This window comes from Rhagoletis pomonella, unplaced genomic scaffold (genome assembly GCF_013731165.1).
Source record: "Rhagoletis pomonella isolate Grant_MI unplaced genomic scaffold, Rhpom_1.0 Rhpom_scaffold_00014, whole genome shotgun sequence".
Taxonomy (NCBI): Eukaryota; Metazoa; Arthropoda; class Insecta; order Diptera; family Tephritidae; genus Rhagoletis; species Rhagoletis pomonella.
Genome location: NW_023458568.1, coordinates 3,268,834 through 3,280,863, shown reverse-complemented (window position 1 = coordinate 3,280,863; position 12,030 = coordinate 3,268,834). Strand labels below are relative to the sequence as shown.

The window sequence follows — 12,030 nt, the reverse complement described above, 5'->3', positions numbered from 1 at the left end:
GTCGCTTAGAGACTAAAATCGTCGGGTATCAAAGATTTGCCTTGTGTAAAAAGGGCCTTAGTGAATGAAAATATTTTTAACAATGGGAGTGTTTACATATGTACAGTCACTCACAGAAGTATTCGTAAATTAGTTTTTTCACATAAATCTTTTTCGTTAATTTTCATTTAAAATATAGCTCATTCTATAACAAAAACCATATAAATCATTCTTGCAAACTTTGTACAAAATTCATAAAATTAATCGAACTTAAAAAAATGTTCATCAAAATTTCAAACTTTTTATTCTGAATTTGTAGAAAATTTTTTGGTATTTATGATGGAAAACATTTTGTAATATTGTGAAAAAACTAATTTACGAATACTTCTGTGGGTGACTGTATGTATATTTATGTGGAATAATACAGTGTGTTAAGAAATGATAGCGACCTAAAATTTTATATTTTCATTCATATTCCTGGGATATAATCGCGTACAAAAGTCCCACTTTAAGGCGTTTGTAAATGATAGCACCATTGAAGCAATAGTGTGGACAGGGGATTGGAGTTTCTCATCTTTGATTTATAATATTATTTTTTTTTGGCGCCCTGCGCGCAGTTTGCCGGACATTTGTTGACATTATGTTTCAAAAGGCCACGCTCATGGGCGTACGTTACTTGCATGTTACAAAATAAAAATATATTTTAAGAATTTCAGCAACACACAAAAATAGAGCGTTCGCCCGAGCGTTTGGTTTTTCAACTGTAAAAATTTTACTTTGCATTTGGCACAGCAAAATTAAATTTATTTGTACATCATAACAATGTTTTCCACCCCGTCTCAGCACGGAGAAAAAAAGTTACCGATTCGCACAGGCCCAAATTTGCGAAATTTCTTTTCTCTGCTATCCGACGTTGGCAGAATGTCAGCAATCCTATCAACTTTACGCGATGTGATGCTCCTAAGGATTTACATTGAGTTAAGATTGGCAATCCATCATTTCCAAAAAGTTTTGGTGCCAACTTGCAAAACGGCGTTGCAAGAAATATTTCGTCATTCGTTTAATAATTGCAAAGCACAACATACACTCACTGCACTTTGCACCCAAAATTTTTGTAAAAAAGATCTGGCGCTTCCACACTTTAATAAACGCCATTTGTTAACTTTCACTATATACGAATATTAAATTTATTTGAAATATAATTTGTTTTCAGTGCTGTCATATTTTTTATTATTTTTTCATTCTATATTTGTTTAAGTAAATTTTTACATCTTACTGGAGTACCTGAGCTTCATATGGGAGGGATTTCGCTTTGCTCTTTTATACATATGAAACTCCGGCACTCTCATATGAATTGTATTTATATGTCAGGGCATGCAGGAGGGCGATAATTTGTTTTTAATTTAAAGTGTAAATTTGGATGCGTTCAGGGCAAAACAAAAACAAATGTGCTACAAGTACTTACGGAGTCAGCAGCTCTGTTCTAATTATTTGAAACTCGATGAAAAGAAAAGTTACACAACATAAGCGTTGAACTTATATACATATATTTGGAAAAGTTACAATTAAATTTCTATGATCAAAAACAATAAACGTTGATTATATTTTAGTTACAATATACTACGGTTGTCTTTTACAGAAACAGCAAATACATTATCACGCTCCTGAAACTGAACGCGTAGTGTTGTTATCTATATTTCAAAACAAGTAATCAAAACATTGGGTACTGTATTTCTTATATATAAAATCGTGTTTTTTAAATTAGAATCCAATGTTTTTTTAGACATATCGAAATTTCGTTTAAACTTTATTTAAAATACGTTTCGGCATATCGGACATGTTGATTTACTGCTAGTTGTGAACCACTTGTACTGAAACGGGAAAATATTTGAATTAGTTGATTATCAAATTTATTTTTTAGGCTAGTGTATACAGTTAATTAGTAATATTACAATAACAGTTATGTAATTTTAAAAATAAATTAAGCGCCATACACACTTTTGGTAAGTGATAGGCCGAGTTTCTGCTCCAATATGTGGTGTGCGTCTTGATGTTGTTACACAAATGGAGGGCCCTATAGTTTTACGCCGCGTCGAAACAGCAAATGGATTTCAAGAGAAGCAATTTCGAGACAGAGAGCATTTTTTTTATTTAGAAAAAGAAGCTAAAGATATTTGTATAGCGGTGAACTACCACAATATGAAGTACCTCCTGGCAACACGTTAAAAAGTCTTCGCGTCTTGGGCCACTGTTAGCAATTGTAAATTTTGAGTGAATAAGGACTTTGTTTACCTAGGATCCAATTTTTGTTTGGTATCGGCCCAAACCGATGAACGGTTGTAGAATCAAACAAGAAAAAGAAAATTAAGGAAAATTTAAAGATAGAAATACACTCATATATTTGGCATTGCCTGTCGCTATTAGAAAACCTGTTTTTTCTATTATTAGTCCTTTCATTAGGCCCTTCACATTAGGCCGGGTCGATTGTGTATGGGGGAAAATAAAAGGCATTTGACCGTATTGTAATAGTAATATTATGATGTCTTAGGTCTAAGCCAATTGTTACTGGCCACGAAAGATTAATTTAAAACTTATTTTTAGCCCGCGTAATTGCATCAAAGTCTATGAATTTCGAAAATGAAACTTTGGCTAGTAATATCTATGGAATGCGTTAATTTTTATACACTAGACGATATATCAAATTAAGGGTTATTAAATTTATTACCTCACGTTCATTTATCATTTTTCAATAAGTCTACAAGATATTAAGATAAAACTTACAAAAACTATAATTTGCCCTTATGAATTTTCAATTCTTCATTACTCCAGCAACCAAGTGAAAAATAAGAAAAAGTGAGACGATACTTATTTCAAACGTTTCAAAGTTTTCGGATGTTTATATAATCTTAAAACGACCATATACTTGGCCACGCCGATTTGGTCAGTTTTCAAGATCGTGCTGAATAAAGTCAAACATGTATTATCCAAGGTTAGGAATCGGTTGATAAGTTAATAGTAGTTTCAAGCACATTAGTATTTACATACATTAACAAAATACAATAAGGGTAAGAAATTCCCATTTTAAGTCCATTTATGCAGTCTTGAAAATCGGAGCGGAATGGTTTCATTAGTCACTGAAGAAGCACATTTTTCGCGGTTTATAAATTTGCCGTTATATGAAAGTAGGGGACGTGCAATAAGTGTTATATATATAGATATAAATATTTTAGTTAATTCCATTATGTGAAAAAGTGACTATAGGTAAATACAATAGTCCTTAACATATCCTGGGAAATCCTTCTGAGGACTCTCCAATTGGACGATATTGCTTTGCATTCAGCTTGAACGAAAAAAGTCACTCCCTGGCACACATTTCTGTAATCCGGTTATTTTATTTAAAAGTTATTTATACAATTGAATAGATTCTTTTTTAGAAAAAAACTGGAGATCCACTTAAGTTTTTCGATATAACTTTCGTAAATGTTACTCGATCAGTACGTAATAATTACCAAATTGAAGGCGAGACTTACCGTTACTGATCTATGATAACACTGTACGGCAAAATCAACTTTTTTTTTCTGGGTATTGGGCCAAACCAATTTTTTTTTTAGGAGATTGAGTGATAAGTAAAACAGAGATTTCTCCGTATTTCGAAGTTAGCCTCCGAAATCGAGATATGGGCCTTTGAAGTTCGACCTTTGGTAAAAAATTATTTTTAATTATTGCATGTAAAAAGCAAAAAAGTAAAAATACAGACGTGGTCCGCCTTTTTCTCATATTTATATGGTATATAGCTTTTTTTGTGAAAACTTACATTACAGGTGCTATAACGGATCAAAAGGTCAGATCTTCGAAAAATTAAATTCCTTAAACTGGGATCACACGATTTGTACATTTGGCTAAAAATTTTGTCAAATTCATAGACAAATCATGTTAACGCTAAATTGCATTTGTCATTTATCAGCAAAGCCAAATATTTGCCTTCTTGTGGCAAATCAAAAACAACCCTGGTGGCCAAATCGTGTGAACGCAATGCTGCTACATAAACCAAATAAAAACTACGCAAATGACCAAATATCTGATTTGCCACTTGATGACAAATGCCAGTGACAAATATACAAATATTGTTGAGCGCTATTGCCATTTCGTGCTTGTGAACCTTTGTATTTTCCAATTTTGGTAAAATTTTAATATTTAATATAATATACGTATCCGAAAACTACCGAAAAATATCACGTTATTTGAAAACAGTAATTTTAAAATATTTGCTCAAACTTAACATTTGAAGACATGTGCATATACGTATTCGACAGTAGCTGAGTGTGCAGAGAAGCGTGCGACTATTTGTAAGCTTTCATGAGGCCCCAGGTTCTTATGCCGGCATAGGAACATATTAAAAAGTATTTATAAAAGTATAATTAATTTCTGAGTATAATTAACTATGAAAAAGCATATGTGAAGTTCAGAATGAAAAATTTCAGAAAAACAACCGGAAAAGTATTCATTTCACAACCCTTCGTGGCACTTTTCTATTCACCTTTCTTTCTGTTTTCGGATCTCTTTCCGCAGTTTTTGCTGGCTATACACATATACATCCATGCATATCGTCGCATAAAGTACAAAACCACGTATCGTCATTCTGCAAAATCGCGTAACTGACATTTGCTGCCAAAAATTGGATTTGCTTACAGAAGCTGTTGGCTCAATCCTTATCCATTCGCTCTAAAATATACTATCCAGAAATGCGATTGCTTTATAAAAAAAGAGAACCATTTTGAAATATGAGTGTTTTTACTATCTAGATAATAATTTATGCGACCTCACATAGGCGGCTTGGCATTTTGTTGATACGCGGTTTTGTACGACGATATACAGATTATTAAAGACGATCTAAATAACACTGTGTGACAGAAAAAAATTATATCGTTTTTTCGAGGTTCACACTTGTTGTAGGTCTATTCAAGCAGTAAAATCGGCATACTCAGAATTATAAATACACCCCCAAAATCTGGGCTTAAGGTAAAAAACCGTGTTTTTCAAAGGGTGACGCACAGGTATACTTGCTCGTAACTTTATTTCTGTTTACTCGGTGAAAAATACGTATATATGTATGCGATTTAAGATAAGACATTTCGCTGCTTACAATAATGTTTCAGCTGATAATTTATCTTAAGAGATGGCAAAGAAATCAGTGGTCGGACTTAAAAAAATTTGTGTGGTAGAATCTGGAAAAAAATGTGGTAGATTTCAAAAAAATGTTGTAGATCTCAGGTTTTGGATCAAACTTTGTGCAAAAATTAAAAAAATTCTGCAAGATTTCACCTAAATTACGAACATTTTAATTGGCATCTAAAACAAAATTAATTTTAGTATAATAAAGTGCAAGATTGAAGTTGATAAAAATTGCGTTGCGTTTTGGCAATTTTTTTCCTGGCAGTTTCGAACATATTTTGAAAGATTTCTGCAACCTTGCGGAGTGCTGCCAGCTTTTCTTTTTATCACATCACGATGTAGCGAACAAATGTGGCTCATTCCAGAAAAGATACTTGGGATTTACCGATTTTGACAATTCTCAAGTAAAAATAAACAACGCTTTAGACATTTGAGATGCACTGAAATTTGCTAATCCTTTCACAAAAATCGCCGGTTTTTATCATTTTCGCTATTAATTCTGTTTATAAATCATATATTTTGCAATTTAACACAATAAAACCACGTTTGATGTCGAAAAATTGATTACTGAGAAAATTTACTATTTTACAGCTTATTTCATCCTCCCATTCGGCTTCGCTGTAAATGTTTAGTGTTGGACAATTTTTGTTCTTAAAATTAAGAAAATTATGTCGATCAAAAATAAAACTACTCAAAAACGCGAATATGTGGTAGATTTCAGACCTTGTGTGGTAGATGCTCAAAAAAGTGGCAGATCTACCACAATGCGGTAGAGGTCCGGTCACTGAAAGGAATCATACAGAGTATATGCAAACCCCTAATTTCATTCCTTTTTATGAGAAATATTATTGCCTATTTTTATAGGTTTTTTAAAAATCATTTAAAGTTCGTGACTTGTAATTTTAGGTCAGAAAATATGGTTTTGTAGATTTATTAGTTTAATTGTACTACATATTTTGTAATGGTTGAAATAAGGAATCGTCAAAACTTAAAAAAATAAGATAATATATATTTTTTTTTATTTGCTCAATGAAAATCCCGACAATCCAAGTATAAGAATAGATTATTGTACATAATTTTAAAGGCCTATAAATCCTCTTCTCACAACATGTTCGATCTTCAAGATTTAATAAAAAATAGTAATTCAAAACTGATAAATGTACAAAAACGCGTTTTCTAGCTTAAAATGAAATGAAATGAAAAGTATATTTAAAATTTTTGTTTTTTAGTTTTTTGACGTGCAACCCCCTGAAATTGTTACATTTAAGGAGAAAATATTTATCATTTAATATTGACTCTATTGACCCAGATTAACCCATGTCACAAACGTGTTGGAATAATGAACCATGTATCGTGGTTCTGTGCGTTATTATCTACTTACTCGTACATGTAAAAAGTCCTAAATATACATACATATTTTAAAGGAACGAAATCAAACTTATTTTTAACCGACTTCACAAAAAGGCGAAGGCTATCAATGATCAATTTGTCGGAATCTTTTTTTTTACGTATTTTACCGCATAACTTTGGACCACGTTAACCGATTTCTATAAGGAAAGGTGTTACCCCACAGGTGGTCCCATACTAATTTGGTTTAAATCCGATCATTGGATCAGGAAGAAATTAACGATAATCTTAAATTTCTATATGAGAAATGAAGTCGATGTTGTTTTTTGCTTAAAAATTACTTGTCCATTTATTTATGAATGATGGGGTGAACAAAATTATTTTGTTTTGCATCATGCTATGTTTTATACAATAGTAACCGTGCAAATGCCACTAATAAGGTGGCTAGCCAAAGGCAGCACTGACACAAAGAGGTACTGTGTCTATCTCAACTTCGAACCGTTTGCGGCACGGGTTAGACTTCATTAACTGAGGCAAAATTTTTACTTTTTCAATAAAGATAACCATTTCAAGGGGTAGCACCCGCAAATTTCCGACTTTCAAAAATAAGGGCCACTTCAATGTACATACATATACATATAAGAAAGAAGCCGTAAGCAGTTTGGTTTTTAATTAGCTATAAATTTTGAAAATCAATTAGAGTTTGGCTGAGACATTCGACTTTGACCAATATGTTCTGCACTTTTTCTAGTACTAAAATTTAAGTGAGATATCACATCATGGGATAAATTTTATTGATGGTTTGATGGGGTCTGCATATACATATATATTTATATACTAGTGAACAAAATAGCCGGACAAAACGTCATTTAAAACAAAAAAATTAAAACATTTCGATTATTGTGTAATATTGTTCCACCATTTCTCAAGTCAAATTAACCATTTATAAATAGTTGTAAACATATATGTAATACTTCTATATTAGCAGTAAGCTAACTTCTCAATGTGTAAGCATTCCGAAATCAAAGCGAGACAGTCTAGTACCGTTTTTGTCAATGTAATGTGTACTTGAGTGCCGATTTTGTATATGTGTTGTGTACATGTTTATTTATAAACGTGTGTGTTCCTTTTCTTTCGTACGTGTTTATTGATATATCTGTACTGTAGTGTTTTCGGATGGTACTAGCCTTACTGCCAATATAGGAGTATTACATATATGGTTGTAAACAACGAAATGTTTTCTCTTAAATGGCATATATAAGTATTTTTCATCGGGCAAACAGAAATAAAGTTACGAGCAAGTATATGCTTCAACCTTTGAAAAACGCGTTTTTTACATTCAGCCCAGATTTTGAGGGTGTATTCGAAATTCTGAGTACCTATGCGTATATACAGCGTGGCGACGAATAACTGTTACCCAGGTTTTTTTGAGAAATAGAAGAGTCCTTTATAGATTTTGCGAAAAAAGTATGTTATTGTTAATTTTCCACAGATTTTACTTTAGTTGTATTAATTAGTTTTTAAATTTTAATCCTTATTTACATTTGCCAGCCGTGTAAACTTTGAGAGAAAAGTTCATTTGGCACGCAGGTCCTCGTCAGTTAATTTGTTCCATATCTTCTGTAACCATAGGCTAATTTTCTCCATTTTGAGTCCCTTATACTCCCCCTTCTGTCCAAAATAAGGCCTCATACTCAAAAATCTAATAGACTCGGGACTGGTGACTAGGACGGCCATTCATTCGACCAACCTTATACAGGTTTTTTCTTTTTTTTACTTTTTTTATACAAAGCCTAAGAAAAAATACACCTGAAAAAGACTTGCGTGCCAAATGAACTTTTCTCTCAAAGTTTACACTGCTGGCAAATGTAGATAAGGATTAAAATTTAAAAACTAACTAATACAACTAAAGTAAAATCTGTGGAAAATTAACAATAAAATACTTTTTTCGCAAAATTTATAAAGGACCCTTTTATTTCTCAAAAAAACCGGGTAACAGTTATTCGTCGCCACGCTGTATTATTTTTGTTTATTTCACTTCAAATCTCACGAAATCATAAATGCAAAAATATGGTTAACACCGGATCAGCTGTTTAAGTATTTATGACAAAATGGTTAAATCGTGTGAATGAATGTGGACAATGTTTGTCACTTTTCTGCTGTGTGCAAATGTGTGCCAAATTATTTGGATCTTTGGCAGCCAAATCGTTTGATCGCAAAACAAATCATTTGTACATCGCTATCCGAATGCGCAAATGTGGACAAATCTAAATTTGGCATTTTGTGTACAAATGTACAAATCGTGTGATCCATGCTTTAAATTGCAAACAATTTTGAACTGATTTAAAAACAAAAAAGTTATATCGTTGTAAAGGCGATTGAACTCCTTTCTTCCGATATGAATATTTGTATACTTCGTATATTAAAATTTGAGAAAACACATTTAAGGGAAAAATACCTTTTTTTTAAAACTTTGGTGTCGTTGTAAAGACGATTAAATCCCCTTTCTTCTGATATACATATTTGTATACTTCGTATACAAAAATTTGAGAAAATAACACATTTAAAGGAAAAACTACCTTTTTTTTACAAAAAAAAAAAATGTTTAACCGATTTTTAAAAGGTTGATAGCGTTGTAAAGGCGATTAAACCCTCTTTCATCTGATATGCGTATTGGTATACTTCGTACATAAGGATTAAAAAAATATATATTTGAAGAAAAAATACATTTTTTTTTATAAAAAAAGAGTATTTTAGGCAAAAAAAAAAATACTAACCGATTGGGAACACGTTGATATCGCTCTAAAGGCGATTAAATGCATATTTGTTTACTTCGTATAAAAAAATTTGAGAAAACCCAAAATTAAAGGAAAAAATAACTTAAAAAAAAATAAAAAATATTTTAATCAAAAAATTACCAACCGATTTTTAAATAATTGCTACCATTGTAAAGGCCATTAAACCCCCTTTCTTATGATATACACATTTGTATACTTCGTAAATAAAAATTTGTGAAACACACTTATAAGGAAAAAATACCAATATTTTCTTATAAAAAATAGTTTTAAACAAAAAAATTACTAATTTGTTATACAATTGAATACTTAATTTAAAAACTTAGTTTAAATAACATACTTAATTTAAATAACAGAAAATTACCTTTAATTTTTATATATAACCTGTTATGTAAAAAATAAAAAACCATGGTGTTTTAATATTTTTATACGCCTTAGACTTCTGTTACATATACTTTTGTTATATTTTAAACAGGGCTGTCGTTGAACAAGAACAAATTAATGCTTAAAACACTATTAATTATTTGTTTTATTTAAATACGGTATTCAATTGTATTACTGATTATTAATTTTTCTGTAAATTTTTTTATAAGAAAAAATTGGTATTTTTTTTCGTTAAAGTGTTTTTTCCTAAAATTTTTATATACGAAGTATACAAATATGCATATTAGACAAAAGGGGGTTAATCGCCTTAACAGTGATGCAATTTTTTAAAAATCGGTGAGTAAGTTTTTCTTTTAAAATATATTTTTATTAAAAATAAATTTTTTCCTTTTAAGTGTTTTTTCTCAAATTGTTATTCACGAAGCAAACCAATATGCATATAAAAAGAAAGGGGGTTTAATCTCCTTCACAACGATACCATTTTTTTAAAACTCGGTTAGTAATTTTTTTGTTTAAAATATGTTTTTTGTACAAAAATTATTATTTTTTCATTTAAATGTGTTTTTCTCACATTTTTATATACCAAGTATACAAATATGCATATCACAATTGTGGAGTTCCAGATAATAAATAAATACGGAACGCACAATATTTCAGTAAATCTAATGCTCGTTTGTTAGTAATTAAAATTATATCAAATGTGGTTACCAAGAATATTGCAAATAGCGAGTTGATCTACAAGAAGGACCGGCCAAGAAGAAAGATTTTAGTACCTTCATCTGTCAAACTAACTTCAGCAGGGTTGCATTCTAGATCTAGTTAGGAGGTTGCCACACAATGATACGACTTTTTTAACAATCAGTTCAAAATTTTCTGCATTATTAAGTTTTTAATTTTTCGAAGATCTGACCTTTGACCCGATATAGCACCTGGAATATAAGTTTTCACAAAAAAAGTTATATACCATATAAATATGAGAAAAAGGCGGACCACGTCTGTATTTTTACTTTTTTGATTTTTACATGCAATAATTAAAAATGATTTTTTATCAAAGATCCAATTTCGAACTTCGAAGGCCCATATCTCGATTTCGGAGGCTAACTTCGAACAACGGAGAAATTACTTCATTTACTTATGACTCAATCTCTTTAAAAAAGTGCCGAGTGCTGTACAGTATAATAATATGATGAAAATCGTTCAGGTTATAAACAAATTATTTTAAAATAAAAAAATTATGAAATTTTTTTTTTGTAATTTTCCTATATTTGCCATTTTTATATTGTATGCATAAACATAAGTGAACTAATTACTGTTTCTAGAAGTTGTGTCTTTTCAATGTTTCCATACTCAATTGCATAAAAAAAAAAATTCTATTAGAGCTACCGAAATTGTTCCCAAATTTGCAAAAAATCGCAAACTATAGCTAATATTACAAAAAGATTGGAATAGCAATATTAATGCTGTTCTTTACATCTTTTGACTATAGGCCTGTGGAATTATCAAGAGAACAATTAAAATTTTATTGAAAAAAGATAAATTTGAGATTAACGATAAGCTAAAGGGCTGCGAGAAATGATATTTGACTTTATCTTTTGCGTTAACGGATTCATTATCTAATAATATGCACCAAACCTTTTTGCTGAAACCAGAATTTTTAACAAGGATTGATCTTATTCGACTAGTGAGCTGTGGGTCACTTGGCGGACGATGCGCGGGCTCTTGCAATTAAAATAAAAGACTAATATTTTGCAGGCTTGTTGTTGACTTCATGATACAATATATTTTCGCTATTACCAAGGGATTTGAGAAAAATTAGATTTTCGACCCGCCCTACTACACACGCATTGATTTATCGGCCAACCCGTTGACCAACCTACTTAACGAAAATCCCTACTAACGCACCAACCAGCTGGCCGATTTCATTTGAGTGAGAGTTTTTGATCTGTGAACAACACAACAGCACTGGTAAACTTTTAAACTGCGCTAGGAATGCTTCTCATTTTTATGTATTTGTTATTGCTATCGCCCCCATTTTCACAAATTATACGCTTTTTCACCAGCGAAACGAAACGAAAAACACATGTTAATGTTAATGCGCCTTTAAAAAATGAAATCGCATTTTAGATTGCCAACTTGTCTACACACAGGCCAACAAGTTGACCAATCTGCCTCAAAAATCAAAATTTTTTGATTTTTCTCTAACCAGACGACAACTTATCGTACTACAATTGCGGGGTTTACACGGTCCCACATGGTTGACAACATGGAGTGATAGCTATCGATATTCGATCGTATAAATGCTAGAACAACCGATTGGCACACATGTTGGCTGGTGTACAAACATTTTTTTTAT

At 31.3% G+C, this 12,030-nt stretch overlaps 1 protein-coding gene across 2 annotated transcripts in view; it reads right to left on the bottom strand.

The window, feature by feature from the left end:
* Positions 1-1,503: 1,503 nt before the first annotated feature.
* Positions 1,504-12,030, bottom strand: part of LOC118749173 (E3 ubiquitin-protein ligase listerin-like) — a gene marked incomplete in the record, with an annotated part of 227,841 nt that continues 217,314 nt past the window's right edge. For both annotated transcript variants that reach the window (XM_036483948.1, XM_036483949.1), the window contains 1 exon segment: positions 1,504-1,850. In XM_036483948.1, coding sequence (XP_036339841.1) covers positions 1,791-1,850 — 60 coding nt within the window.